This window comes from Diadema antillarum, unplaced genomic scaffold (assembly GCF_040938485.1).
Source record: "Diadema antillarum isolate AM-2024a unplaced genomic scaffold, OU_Dant_1.0 scf00000070, whole genome shotgun sequence".
In the NCBI taxonomy this organism is placed as follows: domain Eukaryota; kingdom Metazoa; phylum Echinodermata; class Echinoidea; order Diadematoida; family Diadematidae; genus Diadema; species Diadema antillarum.
Genome location: NW_027270959.1, coordinates 2,977,914 through 2,997,842, shown reverse-complemented (window position 1 = coordinate 2,997,842; position 19,929 = coordinate 2,977,914). Strand labels below are relative to the sequence as shown.

The window sequence follows — 19,929 nt, the reverse complement described above, 5'->3', positions numbered from 1 at the left end:
ACACATACCTTTTCGTTTCTGCCAGGTCATGTTTCACAGTATTTATCTCCAGCAGTACCGAGTCCATTTCCGTTGTCAACTTGTTGGATAGTTCAGTTATCATGCCTTTCAACTCGTTCATTATGGTGGAAACGCCAGAGTCGGGGTTGGTTGGTGGGCAGGATGTCTGTTCACGAGAGTCCCCGGAATCTCCAGCACCTGTAGTTGGCAGGACATTCACAGGGCCTGGGGTTGGAGTTGGCGTCGGCGTTGCTGGGATACCGATGGCTTGTGGGGGCTCCTGTTGAGGCGCCGGTTGAGGCGCAGGTTGCAATGAGCGCGTCCTCGTGCCCGCTGTGGTAGGTCCCCTTGCATTGCTGTTCCCTGGCATTTTCGACGTGACATTGGCGGATTTGTCAGATTTTTGCGTTGAAATATGAGTTCGTAGATTATATGTTTTTTGAATATCTGACATGACTTGTAGAATTAAATGGTATTCCGCGTGGTATTGCACCTTTGACGACAAGTAGAGGTAGTACTTCGATATGTGTAAATGACGGAGGAAGTATGCGGCGGGAGCCCACCCAGAAACACGTCTGAACTCTACGACCTGCGCATAGTATGTAATAGATATTCAATATCTTTCTCTCCTTTCGTCTATAGTCTTCATTTATTTGTCAATCAGAAATCAAGTGAAAGACAAATAAATTTGCTGCAGTGTATTTACAGCCTCTGGAGATAACATTCCATGTTTCTCTTTCGGAGATTTCTCTCCCCCCCCCCCCCAACATCAATGATGTACATTTTCTTTTGATTTATAACCTGTGTCAGTCATTAAAGGGATAGTACAGTATTGGTGGAGGTGAGAATTGGGAATTTAACTTTTTGCGAGATACCAAGAAAGCACTTATTATGTAGTACAGAGCATACCAGTTTAAGAGGAATTCAAAGTTTAATTGATGAAAATCGGGTTTGGAATAACTGAAACATCCAAAAACAAAGTAAAACAAAGCAGTCGTAATGAAGTGTGGGTCCCACATTTTCTTAGAATGGCTCTTTTTGGATATCTCAGCCATTTCAAAACCAATTTTCATCAAATAAACGTTGAATTCCTCTTAGAATTAGATGCTCTTTCATATTTTACAAGAGGTTTTTCATTATCTCACCAAAAAATGTTAGAAACCTGACATTTGGTTTCAACCAGAACTGTACAGTCGCTTTAAGATAAAATGCAAAACAGGTACAATTCTATGGGAGTATTGATGTCCTCTGCCATAACGTATTTGTTAGAGAAAGATACGAAATCATTATGCCTAGTTTGTTTGCTTGTAATTTCTTTGTTTGTTTTGTTTCTTTGGGTTTTTTGTGTTTTTGCGTTTTTTGTGTGTTTGTTTGTTTGCTGTTTTTTTTTTTCTTTCTGGGGATCCCCTGCTGGAAAGAACACGGTGTGCCACAGTGTGTCCACAGTGTGTCCACAGTGTGTCCACAAAGTATTATGTAAAACGCTGGAATTAACTGTGTGAAGATGATTTCACACTGTGGTGTGGTTTTTCTCAGAGTGTTCAAGTAGTAATGCTTTGTTTCACACTGAATGATGATTCACAATGTGCTCACAATGTTAAAACGCTCGAATTTAAAAATGTGGAGAGATTTCAATATGTGCTCACAATGTCGTCACATTGTATTCACACTGTGTTTGGCATTTCACACTGTGGAACAGTGTGTGTTTTTTTTTTTCCCACGGGGGGGGGGGGGGGGGGTAAGTGATTGAGAGCGATAAAGTGTCACAATCCAGAATTTCATTTCATTTCACACATGCATGTTCACATGCATGTTTTTTTATTTTCATTTCCAATCAAACACAGGTAATACACTTTGACATGATTACATATATTGGAACATAATAATACATATTGGTTCTTAAAAGAACTTCATGGAAATGGAAATTGAGGGGCTGCTAAAAAGCGAACTTGTAGATTGCAGTCCCCTCACTTACGTTACATTACTACAATACATTAATTATATATGACTTTATAACACAATACAACGATACATGTACCGTACAAGCTAATCATTGAAAGTATACAGTTTTCATTCAATCAAATCGGATGGTTACATGAAGTACAGTGTATACGCTTTCACATGTATACACATACACATAGACATAGACATACACATACACATACACATACACACACACATACACATACACATACACACAAGCACACACACGTACCCACATACACACACATTCGATGTAAATTCTCAAGTTTGTTTTACTTTACTTGTGTACGTCCGCGATTGAGCGAATTCTGTAATCTTTGTATACTTCTATTTCCATTTTCATGTTGTAAGGTAAAAAAAAAATGTGATATTTTTTCAAAAATATACACTGTAATGCACAAACGCTCGCTCAGACAATTACAATGTGATTATAGTTTTGAGTTTAAAATGACTGGCAATGCCTGAACTGACTAGAAATGCAGTCGCCTCCTATATTCCTCCCATCAGATGTGAAGGATGATGACTTCTTGCAACTGAATGATAGTGATTGCCCTTCTTCGTGTGGCCCAAACTCGGTGTGTTCTTGTGCTACAAAAAGCGGGGTCCAGGAATGTGTATGCAATGCGGGATTCTACAACACACCCTCTGGATGTACTGGTAGGAACACTTATGCTCCGATTTCTTTGCCAGTATATGTATAAGGCCTAGCATCTACACTGTACGTCAGTGTTCGTGGAATCAAGGAATAGGATGGGGGCTATACAACGCCCCCATCCCTCACACACACTTTTTGCTCTTTAAATAACTTTAAAAAAAGAATCACTTTACGAAGGTTCCCTCTGGAAATTCTTCTGGTCGAAACGGAAGGGGGGCAATTTTAGAGCAAACTTGGAATATGTCAAGGAATATAGATGCCCAGTGGAAACTGACGCACAATGCATGCGAACAATCAATATCTCGAAAATAGCCAAGAAAATGTCCCGTTTTATGAATCGATCACCTGTAGGACGGAAGTACCTCCTCTCTACACACGGTGTAAACTAACCCATTTATAGTTTGTACCCATCAGGGACACAATGGCATTAATTTCATGAATTAAGCATCTCATTTATGAATTCTTAAGTGATAAACTGTTATGCTTGTGGGTAGATTTCGAATGCTAACCACCCATACGGATACCCATGTTAAGGTGGTCCAACATGGCAGGTGCACGTCAATTACAGGCAGAGTATAGATCCTACTTTAAGCAGAGGAAGCATGGAACTCTTGACTTAGAGCACTGAATTCTCTTTGTATGATGTAGACCATGCATACAGATCTTGTTATTTAGTCTAACGAATTGCAGGCAAACTGTTCCTGATGTGCTCTCTTCTTGTTAATTGGTTGTCACAGGTTGTCAGCGTGGAACCTACAAAACCGTTCGAGGAAACATCGACTGCAAATCATGCCCGACCCACTCGTCCACGAATTCTACCGGCAGCCTTAGCCGCGCAGACTGTGAATGTGACACAGGATACGAGGGAACCAGCAACGCGGCTTGCGAAGGTCATTATCCCCTTCGATTTTCATGTCTTTGTCTTTCTAGAATTGCCAGATACGCTGTATTGTTTTGGGAGAATTCATTCGTAGAAACGACGTAAAACTTGCATCTCATTCTCACATGAAACATTTTCATAGAAAGTTATTGTAGAAAAATGTAGGTATAAAACGTAATTATAACAACGGTATGATGATAACATACATGAATAGATCATTGTAGGGCCTACATGTCGTAGGTATACGTAGCCATATACTTTGTCTAATAATATGTGCACTATGGTATAATAAGAACGGTGAAAGGAAGAGAATATTTAGCAGCGGGGTGAAGGTTGAGTTGTGATTTTTTCAGTTTTCTTCAATTTGTCTCCCTCAATAAGAACGTATATCGATGCACGTATTTATGCAATATATGCAGGTATATAGCATGCGTCACGTATGAAACATTCTTTATGCAAATTATTGTACTGTGCCAATACACTTACGCTCCCAAAGTTTTTTTCTTGTTTTTGTTTTTGTTTTGTTGTTGTTGTTATTGTTGTTTTGATTTCGCTTTAGTTTTAGATTTTGTATTCCCTTGGAGCTATGCTGCTTGACAATGAAACATTGTAAAAAAAAAGATTGTGGAATTTTATTTTTTACATTTTTTAAAACCTTTTCAAAGGGCTGATTTCTAAGTTTTCAAGAGTTTGTACAAAGAGTACAAAGAGTACTTGACATTAATTGATATTAGGTTCCCAGGTAGAAAATCCATCAGAAGCCGTTAGAAACCATTAGAAGTATTCTTAACACCTGTTCCTTCGAACAGTCGACCACATGTAGCGACACCAGGGTATAAGACGTCGATTATTAAGGTTCCCTGAAATAATGCATGTTGATTTTTGTTGATTCATGATACCCTAAACATCACTTTTGCGGTGAAACGAATATCTATAGAAACATTCCATATATATTTTTGACTAATTTTTCTTCTACTTTTCTTCAGATTACAAAAATCCTTCCAAAGCAATATTCTTGAGATGACCTCATCTGTCAATCATTGCTAAATTACTGAGTTATGTTTAACAAAAAAACATCGGAATGCACCTCAGTCCCCTCGACTCAGCATAACTTTATGTTCTCTCGCCATGTCTTTTGTGAGTCACATTAATATCATAGAAACATGCAAAAGTGATGTTAAGGGTGTCATAAATCAACACAAAATCAACATGCATTTGTATTTCAGGGAACTTTAATGAGCTTTCCTTTTAATACGAATCCCGCAGCTGTTCAGTGTCCGGAATGGTCATCAAACCAAAGTGGAGTCGCTATGATCCCATCCGACTGCCCGAATACGTACAGCAGTACCCCATGTCAGTTCAAGTGTCTGTATGGCTACCGCGTCTCCGGAGGGTCGAGCAGCTCTCGGTGCACGGAGAACGGCGACTGGTCTCATGACTTCTTGCAGTGTGAAAGTGAGTTGACAACATGGCGTCGAAGATCACACGAGAGTTGAGCAGTGGTTGGACCAAGCTTGAAAGAAGTGAATAAAAAATAGAATTTAAAAAAGAAAGTTTCGAGGCAACAGAGAGAGAGAGAGAGAGAGAGAGGAGAGAAGCTTTTGTAATTGCAACAGCATTTCACTCTAAATATGATATCTTATGTTGCTTTTTATGTGCTTATCCTAGATGCTATGGATATCCTGTCCATGTCGGTATTTTGAAAGTTAAATTGTCATCTTCAAATTCGTAAGTCATTATTTGTTTTCACTTAAATGTATCATGCATTATATTGATTCTTGTGCACCCAAGGAATTACGTGTCCTGCGTTGACACCGCCACCAAACGCAAACGTCACATGTAGCCCACCAAATGACAATAGCCTTGGAACAACGTGTAGTATCACTTGTCATAATGGTTACGAGATGGTGGGATCGGCCATCAACCAAGGTACTGCCGAATGTCAATCACAGGGCGCCACCAACGGTTCATGGTCTCGGCATGACTGGAAGTGTCAAAGTAAGTTAACTTGTCTCTTAATCTATTTGTTAATCTATCTTGATCTAGCTATATACATGGCTCGACTTTAGCGGTGGTACGATGGCACGGCCAAGGAGCGCTAAAAGTTACTGTCGGGCCACCATTTTTGTTGTTGTTGTTGTTGTTTTGGTATAGCTAGATCTGGCAGCTAAAATCCAAAATGATACTTTACATTTTCTATTATTTCTGGCCACTTCTCTATATCTTTGTCGAGCCACTTAAATTTCATACTCAAAGATTTCAGTGGCCCAAATGGGCCGCCAGAGGAAAAAAAAATGTCATTGTCGGGGACCGATATACGTGGTGTGTCATCACGTTACCCGGTTAAAGTCAGAGATCATTAAAAGGGGGAAAATGTGTGTTAAGCCATCTTTGGGAATATGATAGTTACAGTGTCCTAAAAGCTTTATTCTTTCTTTTAAATATTGATTTTCCTTATATGAAGAAGTGCAGATCATAATGGCCAATCAATCTGAAGCTTAGAATCTAACCAAATCTGGCAAGTAAGCCTATACAGGGGAGGATCCAGGAATTCTGTAAAGGGGACCGTGACTAATATTTCTGGTGCCACTTCCGGGTTTCATTTCATTTTTTTTTTATTTCTTTTGTTTTTAACGAAAAATAAAGGGGGGCGTGCGCCGGTTGCGCCCCCCCCCCTCTGGATCCACCACTGTATATAACAAAACGACAAACAAAACCGCACTTACTTTCCGGACATTACATGGCTCTCGTGATAACGGATCACATTAAATATAACGATGAATATTTTGTGTTTGTCTTTCATCTGAATCAGCCAAACGAGAAAACTTAGCAGTTGCTTTTCTTGTAAGACCAGAATAACCCTGTCAGATGTTAGAATAAACAAATAACTCTTTGTGATCCCCATCTCTTTCTTTTTGCTGTTTAATCAACAATCTTCAACGTGTATTATGAAACGTGAATCTAGTGTGCTTTCGAAAGCGCATATATTCAATTATAGTCAAAAGCACTTATCAGGTCAACGTTAATTGTTCTGAGGTATTTCTTACGCACTTTACTTACTAGATTCTTTCTTTCTATTTTTTTTTTTTTTTGCATGACATAATACTATCGATTGATATGGGTCTGCTGATATTGATTGGCCGATATGGGTAATGGAAGAAACATTCCTTCGGACATTTTCCTTTGGAACAATGATGTTTAACTGCATGGTTTCTATTAAGCATTGTCATAGGAATTGAAAACATTGATCTGTGTCTTGCTATATACTCCACAGGTTGATGTAAGAATGCAAGATAATAGCGTCATCACGTATCGTTCTCTCTCTTTCTCTTTCTCTCTCTGTAGCTATAATGATCATAGATACCTACCTATACATACCTACCTGTGTATCTATCTGTATATCTGTCTACCTATCTGTCTATCTATCTATCTATCTATCTATCTATCTATCTATCTATCTATCTATCTAATCTATCTATACAGTAGTATTATACCGGTCTGTTTGTATCCTCTGTATGTGTGTCTGATTGAGAGTCGCTATGGTTTGCTTTTAAAACCAGGAGAACGCTTAAGAAGAAGATTTCATTTGTTCCACATTAATTGTATACCTCTTTGCGGGCATTTTCTCCTCTATCTTATAAAGAGAAAACTTGCCAACCACTCGAAGTGGTGTCTCCGATGCTCGTGGAACCAGCGCTTTGCCAGAATATCTCCGAATACGGACAGGAGTGTACCTACAGGTGCGGGAATGGCTATAGTCTAAATAGCTCCGATGACACCGTCAGTTGTACGGCAACCGGAACCTGGTCTAGCCCTTCCCCGCGAGTTGAGTGCATAGGTAGGCCACGCACAGAGTAATGCTCGCAGGGCAGCCGCCTTTGCGTAGGCCCTAGCTTTTTTCTTGACATGAAGTTGTCAGTCCTTAGTCATGAACAGCTAACAAACACAAAAACAAACAAACAAACAAACAAACAAACAAACAAACAAACACATTTCTTAAAATGCAATCCAATCATTCGCAGATGCAAAAAATAACATCAAATGTCAATAAAAGTACGTCAGAATCTGTGACATACCATTCTCTCCGTAAAGTTTTAATAGGCTTTCAAATAAACATAACTTTTAATGTACAGAAATAAACATTAAGTGAGCTACTTCACATAGTCTAGAAAGTTGTCGAAATGAGAGCAATATTGCAGTACCTTCCAGAAAGCCATACCTCATTAAGTACAGAATCTTCAGTTGCTAAAGGGTTGTGAGGTAATTGCACCCCTTCTTTGATCAACGTATGTGGTCAAAACCTATGTTCACCTCATTTAATCGGTAAAACTGTTTCAGCAGTTCCATATGTTTTATATTTTCTCTCCCTCCTTTTACAACAAATCTAGCATGCAACTCTCCAAGTTAATGCGAGTGATTTTGTCTCGATTTCCGTAGATACCGAACCACCTAGCATAACGTGTCCTGGAGATATTACCGGCACTACTGACAAGCACAAACCAACTCGACTTGTAATCTGGACTGATCCAGCGGCCTCTGATAACAGTGGAGCTCCACCAACATTAACACCGAGCCACGAGGTTCCCTATGACTTCCCCATTGGAGTGACCGTTGTCACGTACAATGCGACCGACATGGCAGGGGAAACCAGCCAATGCACCTTCGCAGTTCTCATTACAGGTTTGAGCTAGAGCGATTGAGGCGTAGAAGTATTATCATGTCAATACATTGGCGGATCCAGGGGAAGCGCACCGGGCGCGCTCCCCCTTTATTAGGTGATCCGAGTATCCTCTCGGATCACCTTCTGTATCTGTACTGATTCTTTCTTTTTTAGGTGATCCGAGTATCCTCTCGGATCACCTTCTGTATCTGTACGGATTCTTTCTTCTTCTTCTTTCTTTATTTCTCCCCAAAAGTTGTGCAGAGGTTAGCTCAGAAAGTGCTATGCCTATCAAGTTCAAACTTATACCATGTATGTATCGTGTCCCAAAGACGGCAATCAAACTAAAATCAAAGTGATCAGTCGACCTTGACGTCACTATGACGTCATTATATGAAAACACATTCTCAATCATATCTCATTAATGGAATGAAGTTTTTCAATGAAATTCACGTCACATTTATTTCAAGTTATGCGCATTCTACTCATTTTCTCAAAATTCACATTTTCTCTTAATACGTGCGCGTACGCGCGCGTTGAAATATTTGTATGCTCAAATCGAGCTCAAATTTTTTTTCCATACGTTTCAGACCATTTGGAGCATTTTTTGAAAAATTGATAAAATCGGACGGACGCGTACGCGCGCGCACATATACGCACGCACAGCTCATATGCAATAGAAATTTTCAGTTTTTTCACACGGATCGGATGTCCGAAATGTCAAGGAATATTTCTATCAAGTTTCAAGTCGATCCGACTCAATATGACGTCATACGGGCCCGTCAAATTCAAAATTCCGCGCGTGCGTCAATGGGGATACACAGTGCAACTATGCCAAAAAACCGCCAAATTTAAATCGGATTTTACTCGTCAGGATGGACGGTGACCCCCCATTTTCTTGATATATTCTAAAAGCTGATGAGTTGTACATGTCATTTCATAGGTTGGCGATACTGAAAAAATGATTACAAGATATCAAATTTCTTAATAAAGTAAACAAAGTAAATTTTCAAAATGACGTCATCAAATTTCAAATTCACTCGAGCGTATCTCACTTATATTTCGCCAATTTTCACCCAGATTTCAGTATGTTGTAGATTATGAAATGTTCTTTCATTAATATTAAAACAACATTTTGATTGGATAACGTCATCACCTCGTAAAAATGGATTGAAAGTATCCTTGTAAAATTTGACCAGTTTACGTGTAATCTCTATGGGAGAGCAGTTTTTCTGGCAGAGAAAATTGACATGACTATCTTTTTCGAGCACTAGCTCACTTATGCTTCGGTGAATTTTTCCCAGATTTTAGTATGTTGTAGCTGAGACTTTGGGCTATCGCAAATGTGCCCTCCATTTTTTCATACGACGTCGGCATCACGTCGAAAAACTTGGTTGAAAAATTGCATGTGGCTTCGATGCAGCGTCATTTTGCTTAATACACAGGGCCTATGGAGCATGAAATAGGTCATTGCATAGCGCATCCGACTCGTAATCCTAAGGTCCCTGGTTCGATGCTCACCCCTGCCAGTTTTTTTTTAATTTTTTTAAACACTTTTTTTCCCATTTTTCTTTAGTTAGTCTGAATCTCCTTTCCTAACTTTATCTTTTTCTGATTTTTTCATGCTTCTCCTTCAAATTTCTATAAAATAACATAATTTTTTCTTTATTTTTCTTTCTTTCTACTACTTTCTGTGCAATAGATGAACAATAGCAATGGCTATTAATCCCATATTTTGCACATGTTTTGTTCATGTCACGTATATTATTTCATAAAATAACAATTACTTGATCGGACACCATCTTGGGTATGTAAATTAGGGTCAAAGGTCATAAATGTTCCATCCTGTATCTTGGTGAATACATGTCCTATCTCTCCCATATTTTGCACACGCAAAGACCATGTTACAAAAATCATTTCACAAAATAACGACTTTTTACTCAGATGCCATCATGTCTGTGCAAAGTGGGGTCAAAGGTCATATATTCTTCTTTCTGTATCTTCATTATGACGTGTTATCTCTATGGGAGTGCAGTTTTTCTGCAAATGAAATTTGACATGACTATCTTTTTCGAGCACTAGCTCACTTATGCTTAGGTGAATTGCTCCCAGATCTTAATATGTTGTAGCTGAGACTTTGGGCTATCGTATTTTACCCTTCGTTTTTTCATACGATGTCGGGATCACGTTAAAAAACTTGGTTGAAATTAAAGCTTATCTTCAATGTATTGAGATATGTCTTTCTTTCTGCAACTTTCTTTGCAATAACTCAAGAAAAACAGCGTCTATCACCCTCAAAGTTTGCACATGTTTAGTTCATGTCACGTACATTATTTCATAAAATAACAACTTCTTAGTCAGACACCATCTTGGGTATGTAAATTAGGGTCAAAGGTCATAAATGTTTCATTCTGTATCTTAGTGAATACATGTCCTATCTCTTCCATATTTTGCACACGCAAAGACCATGTTACAAGAATCATTTTACGAAATAACCACTTTTTGCTTAGATGCCATCCTGGCTGTGCAAAGTGGGGTCAATGGTCAAATATACTTCATTCTGTATCTTCGTTACAGTGTATACGGAATTTGGTACCAAAGATGGCAGGTCTGACTCGCTTTTGTAAATGAGATTCCAAATATCACACGGCGAATGTCCCTAAACACACATGAAACCTGTATGGTCATGCCTAAATTATGTATTTGTTGCTGAATCTTCGTTATCTAGTGTATACAGAATTTGGTACCAAAGATGACAGATATGACTCCCTTTTTTAAATGAGAATCCAAACATCACAGGGCCAATGTCTCTAAACACAGATGAAACCTGTATGGTGATGCCTATTGCGATCAGACCTCGAATCATTGATTTAAAAAAAATCGGATCACCTTAATTTGTCAGTAATGACAAATTACAATCTCTAGTTTTCTTTATTTCTCCCCAAAAGTTGTGTAGAGGTTAGCTCAGAAAGTGCATTGTCTATGAATGTCAAACTTATACCATATATGTATCGTGTCGAAAAGACGACAATCGAACTAAAATCACAGTGATCAGTCGACCGTGACGTCACTATGACGTCATTATATGAAAACACATTCTCAATCATATTCCATTAATGGAATAGAATTTTTCAATGAAATTTACGTCACATATATTTCAAGTTAAGCGCATTCTAGTCATATTCTCAAAATTCATCTATACTTTAAAACGTGCGCGTACGCGCGCGTTGAAATATTTGTATGCTCAAATCGGGCTCAAAATTTTTTTGCATACGTTTTAGACCATTTGGAGCATTTTTTGAAAAAATGAAAAAATCGGACGGACGCGTACGCGCGCGCGCATATACGCACGCACAGTTCATATGCAATAGAAATTTCCCGTTTTTTCACACAGATCGGATGTCTAAAATGTCAAGGAATATTTCTAACAAGTTTCAAATCCATCCGACTCACTATGACGTCATACGGGCCCGTCAAAGTTGGAATTCCGCGCGCGCGTCAATGGCGATATACAGTGCAACAATGCCAAAATACCGCCAATTTTAAATCCGATTTTACTCGTCAGGATGGTCAGTGACCCCCCACTTTCTTTACATATTCTGAAAGCGAATGACTTGTACATGTCATTTCATGGGTTTGCGATGCTAAAGAAATGATTAAATGATATCAAATTTCTAAATAAAATAAAAAAAGTAAATTTTCAAAATAACGTCATCGAATTTCAAGTTCACTCGAGCGTATCTAACTTGTCCTTTGCCAATTTTTACCCAGATTTCAGTATGTTGTAGCTTATTAAATGCTCTTTCACTTATGTGGTATCAAAATTTTAATTGGATGACGGCATCACCTCGGAAAAATGGATTAAATGTAATCTTGTCAAATTTGACCAGTTTACGTGTTATCTCTATGGGAGTGCAGTTTTTCTGGAAATGAAAATTGACATGACTATGTTTATCGAGTACTACCTCACTTATGCTTCGGTGAATTTCTCCCAGATTTTAATATAGTTTAGCTGAGACTTTGGGCTATCGCCAATGTGCCCTTCGTTTTTTCATACGGAGTCGGAATCACGTCCAAAAACTTGGTTTAAATTAAAGCTTATCTTTGATGTATTTTCATATTCGTTTCTTTTTGCAACTTTCTTTGCAATAACTCAAGAAAAACAAGCCTTATCAGCCCAATATTTTGCGCATGTTTAGTTCATGTCACGTACATTATTTCATAAAATAACAACTACTTGATCGGACACCATCTTGGGTATGTAAATTAGAGTCAAAGGTCATAAATGTTTTATCCTGTATCTTGGTAAATAAATGTCTTATCTTTCCCATATTTTGCACACGTAAAGACCATGTTACAAGGATCATTTCACAAAATAACCACTTTTTGCTCAGATGCCACCTTGTCTGTGCAGATCGGGGTCAAAGGTCAAATGTACTTCTTTCTTTATATTCGTTATGACGTGTTATCTCTATGGGAGGGAATTTTTCTAGATGTGAAAATTGACATGATTGTCTTTATCGAGCACTAGCTCACTTACCCTCCGGTGAATTTCTCCCAGATTTTAATATGTTGTAGCTGAGACTTTGCGCTATCATGTGCATGCCTTTTAATTTTCATACGGTGTCGGAATCACGTGAAAAACGTGGTTGAAATCAAAGCTTATCTTCGATGTATTGAGATATTTCTTTCTTTTTCCAACTTTCTTTGCAATAACTCAAGAAAAACATACCCTATCACCCCAATATTTTGCACCTGTTTAGTTCATGTCACGTACATTATTTCATAAAATAACAACTACTTGATCGGACACCATCTTGGGTATGTAAAATAGGGTCAAAGGTCATAAATGTTTCATCCTGCATCTTGGTGAATACATGTCCTATCTTTCCCATATTTTGCACACGCAAAGACCATGTCACAAGAATCATTTTATAAAATAATCACTTTTTGCTCAGACGCCATCTTGGGTGTACAAAGTGAGGTCAAAGGTCAAATATACTTCATTCTGTATTTCCGTTAGTGTATACGGAATTCGGTACCAAAGATGGCAGATATGACTCCCTTTTCTAAATGAGAATCCAAACATCACACGTCCAATGTCTCTAAACACAGATGAAACTTGTATTGTCATGCCTATTGCGATCAGGACTCGAATCATTGATTTAAAAAAAAAAATCGGATCACCTTAATTTGTCAGTGATGACAAATTACAATCTCTAGTTCATTTGTTTTTTGTCAAAACAAAAGAAAGAAAAGAACAAAAAATGGGGGAGGATGGCTGCGCTCCCCTTTAAGTTTGTAAAGGCTCCCCTCTTTACGAAATCCCTGGATCTGCCCCTGCAATAGTATTATGCCATAACGACTAAAGATATATAAAGAAAAATGCTAAAATTGCTGAAATAGGTGCCAATAACGGAAGACTAGGTAAGAAGTCACCACTTTTAGTATTACAGTTGGTAATGACATTTTGAATGCGATGTTGTGATTGCAATGGTTTTACCAAAATTCAGTTTCTAATTGGACATGAAATGTGAGTGATACCAGTTAGTGTCTCACATTCAATTTTCTGTGGGGTTGTGCGCTGCCATCTTCACAGAAGGCTGTTAAAATCACAAAAAGACGACCTGTGGACGGCGGACAGTGAACACAAAACTACGACAGCATAAATTGTATTTTTCAATGATGTCCCAAATAGTAGTTACCTCTATACATCAAAAGTAAGTTTATTATACTCATACCAGATACTAGAGTGCGCGCAAGATGGGCCATTGGTGCCTCATTTTTGCACACAAACTAACTGCGATCTTTTGTCTTTGTGACATCTATACTGATAACATTAAAGTGAGGGCATTATCGATAATTATGATATCGTTCACAAGTGCAACAATTTGTTGTCATGTGATTTACATTTCAAAAACAAAATACTTCATCCTATAATGAAATCATAAGGACGGATAATTTCTGTAAGGAAACGAACGTACCTCACTTAACCCACCTTGGACCAAAATGAGATTTTAAAGTGCTGCAACTGTATGCATGAGGGACTGCACGTTTATAGCCCAGCAGCGGCGGTTGGTGCAGTACTGACAAGAGAAGACAAGACCAAGATTTTTTTTTTTTTTTTTTTTTTTTACAATTTTTACAATTTTACTTGAATTGTCATATTATTATAGATACACTGCACTTATTTGAGATAACCCCATTATGCGCTTCAATTATGTTTCTACTGTTCTGTAGTTATATGTCGCATGATAGAATATTGTTATGGAAGATATCGACAGGGAAGCTACTCCTGTGCACTCTCCTCGCCCAGTACATAGTGAATATTATATATTAATTGTATAAATAGTTCCGATTGTAACTGGCAAATTTGCAATCGATTGTACCTCTATGAAGGATGAGTAGGCTGCGTATAATGGCTCGAAGCGATCCTTTGAAATTTATAAGAAGGTCAATTCTTACTGTGCATGTATTAATTCCTAGACGAAGAAAGGCCGAGGGTAAGAGACTGCCCCGCTGACTTCACAGTAAATACCCCTTCGACGCACGCTGACGTCACCTGGGAAGAACCAGAATTTGTCGACAACGCCGGAAATTATACAATCGTTATTGACAAATACAATGCAACACCTGGGTCGCCATTTCCGGTGGGTGACACAAACGTCGTTTATACAGCTACAGACCCGTCTGGAAACAACAACACTTGTGAATTCACGATAACAGTAACACGTGAGTGCTTGTTTTTTTTTTTAAACTTTTATTTATTGTCTTCTTTATAAAAGCAGGGTAGTCCCATTCAAGCCGCAAGGCCTGCTTTCCAAGAGAGCCCTGCTGTAACAAATCACATTTATGATACAATAAAATATATACATAACAGTCATATGCAAACATACACAATAATACATTTCATAAAAGTGGAGATCCTCTGTAGATAGATAAAGCGAGAGAGAGAGAGAGAGAGAGAGAGAGAGAAAGAGAGGTAGAGAGAGAAAGACAGGTGACAGAGAGAATACATGTGTTCAACTTTCAAAGAAACGAGAAATTAGCTACTGCTGGTAACCACCTTGATGTTGCGGACATTGCGTTGTTGAGTGAAATGAGAGCTGTGTAGTTGAAATGAGATGATATCAGGTTTGCTTGTTTGTTAATTTCCATGTGAAAAGATGGCTGGATAGCCCATATTCAGCCATGCTAAGCTGGTCTTCCATGGGGTCCAGTTGGAAGTGAGGTGGGACCATTTCACCGGGTGAAAGGGGACCTCCGGATGATTTTCAGATTTTTACTTGAAGAATCTATAGTAATTAGGATGAGGAATGAGAATGTTTTCAAAATCTATAACATATAGGAATAAACAAGCATGATGACATGGCAGCCTCACCATAAGAATGCATGAGTAGGGGCTCAAGGAAGCAGAACAAAAGTAGAAGGCATGTATAGATTCTACACAGGTGAACTTGGTAAGCAAGCGGTATTGTAATGGGATTACACTGCTACATTTCTGAAATATGTGAGGCTCTGATGTCATCAACACTGCTCAGTGTAATTTGTTTAAGATTTTCAGTTTATTGGTTTCTCTGCTCAAGGACTACAATAAATTCTACGAATCCATGCACGGAACTGTCAATTTATGTACTACATGATGTGAAATTATGAAAATCATCCCGAATGCCCCTTTAAACACGGTGCTCTTTGCGATGCATGAATGAAGCGGGATATTTTACGTACATAAGTTGTTACTCTCTCATACACGGGACCTTCATTTTATGGAGGTGGCTGTTGAAAACAAAGCAAAGTTAGGAAAATGCTCATAATCGAGACCCAGGGAACGAAAAGCTTTCAGTCCTCTTTTGAAAACTATAGGCAATGAGGATAAGATACTTTGACCCCCCCCCCCCCGCTTCCTCACTTTTTGTACAGCTCAGGTAGACTGTTTTAAAGGAAACCAAAACCCGAAGAGCAATGTGGATTGAATGAAAGCAGCAACAGTTATAGAACACGTCAGTGAAAGTGAAAATCGGACAATCGATGGAAAAGTTGTCGTTTTTAAACTTTTGGTATTGTAATGAATAGCTAAGGAGACTCCCACATTTCATGACGTCATGTGTGGACAACAATATAAAGAAAATATAAAGAGAAATCCTCCAACATTCATTTTTTGTTCAAAAAAAAATTACACATTCCATCAACTCGATACTGACATATGTTAAGGGTAGCAATTATTCCCTCTGCTTTCTGAAAGTAGTTTAGTGAAGTGCTGTTTTATTACGCTAAAAAAGTGAAAGCATGCTGAAATTTCTATATTTTCTTCATACTGTTGTCCACACATGATGTTATAGGGCTCACATGGGTAAATAATTCACCGTAGAGGCGTGTTCTAAAATTCAAAATTCAAAAAATTCTGTAAAATAGCTGGGAGAAATAAGGTCTTTCATCTTCACTAACCCGGATAAGTGAGGTACCCTTTCATCCATCAAATTTCCAAGGCGGGTTCTTTGGCTAAAACTCTGTCCAAGGGTCCGCAAAGCCAGACTACGAGTTCTTTTCAAACAAAAAACGTCTATTTTCTGTACATGCACCAAATGAAATATAGTCCCTTTAAATTCCAGGAGAGAAGCTTTTATCTTTCAACCAAAATGCAAATTGTATAGGAATTCACACTCAATATCTGCAGCTATTCAGTTTTTTGCCAAACTGCATTATTGATTTTCAATCAAATTTTTTCTTCAGTTATTTTGGTATCTTTGGTACGATTTTGTGAAGGGGTCGGGGACATTCCATTTTATTTACACGTCTGAGCCCTATAAACTGAAGCAGTCTCCTTATCCAGTGGTTCCAACACCCAAAATTTTAAAATTCGTAACTTTTGAATCGATTGTCCGATTTTCCTCAAATTTTCACTGATGTGCTCTACTAATTTTGCTGCTTTCACTTAAAGGAGACCTCCGGATGATTATCAGATTTTTACATTTGAACAGCTATAAATTAGTTAATTATACTGAGGACAGAGTTTCAGAATTCATGATAACTCGGATGAAAATTAAGAATATCTTTGAAATTTATAAAAAATTGCAATGAATAAGGATGATGACATGGCAGGGTCACCATAAGCATGCATGGGTTGGGGCTCACAGAAGCAGAACAAAAGGAGTATTGTAGTGGAATTACACTGCTACATTTCTGATATATGTGAGCCTCCTATGTCATCATTCTTGCTCAGTGTAATTTGTTTAAGGCTTTTCAAAGTATTGTTTCTCTGCGCAAGAACCGCAATGAATTCCATAAATCTATACATGGAGCTGCTGCTTTATGTACTACATGATGTGAAATTATGAAAATCATCTGTAATGCCCCTTTAATCCACATTTCTCTTTAGCTTTTGGTTTCCTTTAAGGGATACTCTTGTCTGTCTTTCAATTCATAATAACCATGATAACAGTAGTGGTTACTTGTATAGTGCACAGGTCCAGTTTCGGTGCTCATGACGCTTCAAGAAAAAAAAAATACTATGTACACACATAACATGAGGGCAGGTAAGAAGATAACAAACAAAAACAAAACAAAACAAAACAAACAAACACTGATACCTGAAAAAGAACACACTTTTCCTGAGCACTGTAGATTGCAGTTATTATAATCCTCAATGTGAGAGGAACGTCAGTTTGGATTTGAATGTTTCTGTCAGTGACTGAAATCTGCGTCATAATCGGCAAACAGGCTCGCGTAACTGCAAACGTTTAAGTGGAAGAGAGAGAGAGAGAGAGAGAAAGAGAGAGAGAGAGGGAGAGAAAGAAAGAAACAATGTTTCTGTAAGGCGTATGCCTTCATGTGTATTCGTATTCTATATGCTAATCGACGCATGGGCAATGGGATTTCATTTGGCACTGTTTGGCCTACAAATCCTGATTGAAATATCAATTCCACTGAGACAATTTCACTATTTTTAAGCCGTTTTGTTTCATATAAGAGTGATAAAAGTAATTGCAAGACGAGTTCCCAAATTTGTCATCTAAAGATAATGCAATCAAAGAGAAACAAGCTAATGAAAATTAGTTTTGACATATGCGTTGCGAAAGTCACAACACGAAAGCCAATTAAATTTTCAATTTTTCAATTTCAATTTATTTTCGTATTTCTCGATGGAAAATACATGGTATATAACAAAATATAATACAGAATGTCCAGCTTGGATATATACATGAAGAAATAGGAATACAAAAGTAATACATAACGGTCGATGTGTCATTTTCAATCAAAGTAAAAGATGCGAAGAGAAATACGATGGAACCTACTAAAAAGCAAAGCTTGTTGAGTGTAGGTCCCAACAAAAGCCTAGTAAGGGGAACAGGATGAGGAGCACGGGTACAATTAAGACCAAAAGTAATGATAAACAAAAGAGAATGACTATTACTCGGGGCTCAGAAGATTCTTCTCACATGCATTTATGTGTGTGATAAAATGAGAACAAGTAACCACATGCTGCACACTATAGCAGTTGCTCTCATAGCAATTTAGACATGGGAGTGATAATGACGTGAATACTTAAGTACTATTAGGGTTTAAACATTCCGGCTTCCATAGACACGGGGAAAGATTTAAAAAATTTAAATGTACTGTATTTCTCCCTCAGTGCAACATATACCGTTTGTTAATCCTATATTTCTTCATAGAACATTCCTGTGAGTACTACCCTCCTCCTCTGAACGGGGCCCTGACATGTCATGAAGCAGGGGAAAACACGTCCTGCTCGGTCCTGTGTAACAAGCACTACACGTTCGCCGGCGTCCCGGAACCTATATACATCTGTGACGCAACGAAGACATGGGTGACTGGTGTATCTACGCTGCACAAGGCAGTTATGCCATGGCCCGATTGCACTGGTGAGTGGTTCCTTCGGTCCTAGAGAAATTCAAAACTTGCTTGATAATGATTCAACTTTATAAAAGTTTACATCTATTACATAGTGATATTGGGTCAGATGCAGGTTTGGATAATGATGTCACGCGTTCAAACCTCCCAATCTGCTTGTCCTTGTCGTTTGCAAACTGGAACGTAATTTACTCGGTGTCTGCAAACAACAATTAGTAACTAGTACTTACTTATAGTAACTCCCGGTTTCTGATTAACGACCTATAACTTGGCTCTTGAAAAAAAAAAATCCTCCATCGGAAACAAATCAAAAGAAACAAATTGAGATAATACATACATATCTAACTCTTTCAACCCTACTGTTTTGTCATTATGATCACAAAACGTCTATTATTCCAAATCAGTGTGTTTCAACGGCAGATCAAAACTTACTTGCAATGATTTGCAAACCAATAATTTTAAGTCTACTTCATGATATTTCTCTAATATTTCATTTTCTACGTTAGGAAATTGAAAATCTTAAGTACATTGATTGGTTGCGGGACCAGTGAAACTATCAACTTTGTATTACACAATACAATAATCATTACGGTATGCTGTTCTTGAGTCTGCCATAAACTCATTCCCTACCCAACAACCATTTCCTTTTTCAGTCATACTGCCTAATGCCAGTCGAAAGTTCTCTAAGGAGGTCCGCTTCTACGCTGGTCATTGCGACACTGAAAACAAGACAATTCCAAAAAAGTTCTTGAGTTACGTCGAATCACTCGTGCTTGAGTCTTCTAACGGTACACTCCCCTGCGACGCTAGCGCGGGGTGCAACATCACAGGTGCCAAAGTCACTTGCAGTGAGGCGGAGATCCGTCGGCGTAGGCAGGTGGG

The 19,929-nt window shown here is 38.2% G+C and overlaps 1 protein-coding gene across 1 annotated transcript in view; it reads left to right on the top strand.

The window, feature by feature from the left end:
• Nucleotides 1-19,899, top strand: part of LOC139716842 (sushi, von Willebrand factor type A, EGF and pentraxin domain-containing protein 1-like) — a 32,830-nt gene extending 12,931 nt beyond the window's left edge. The window contains exons 3-12 of the mRNA XM_071628375.1: nt 2,491-2,640; nt 3,376-3,528; nt 4,785-4,973; nt 5,310-5,516; nt 7,162-7,356; nt 7,956-8,198; nt 14,665-14,910; nt 18,849-19,058; nt 19,701-19,816; nt 19,858-19,899. Of these exons, the coding sequence (XP_071484476.1) occupies nt 2,491-2,640; nt 3,376-3,528; nt 4,785-4,973; nt 5,310-5,516; nt 7,162-7,356; nt 7,956-8,198; nt 14,665-14,910; nt 18,849-19,058; nt 19,701-19,816; nt 19,858-19,899 (1,751 nt within the window). The remainder of the gene's footprint in view (nt 1-2,490; nt 2,641-3,375; nt 3,529-4,784; nt 4,974-5,309; nt 5,517-7,161; nt 7,357-7,955; nt 8,199-14,664; nt 14,911-18,848; nt 19,059-19,700; nt 19,817-19,857) is intronic.
• Nucleotides 19,900-19,929: the final 30 nt, after the last annotated feature.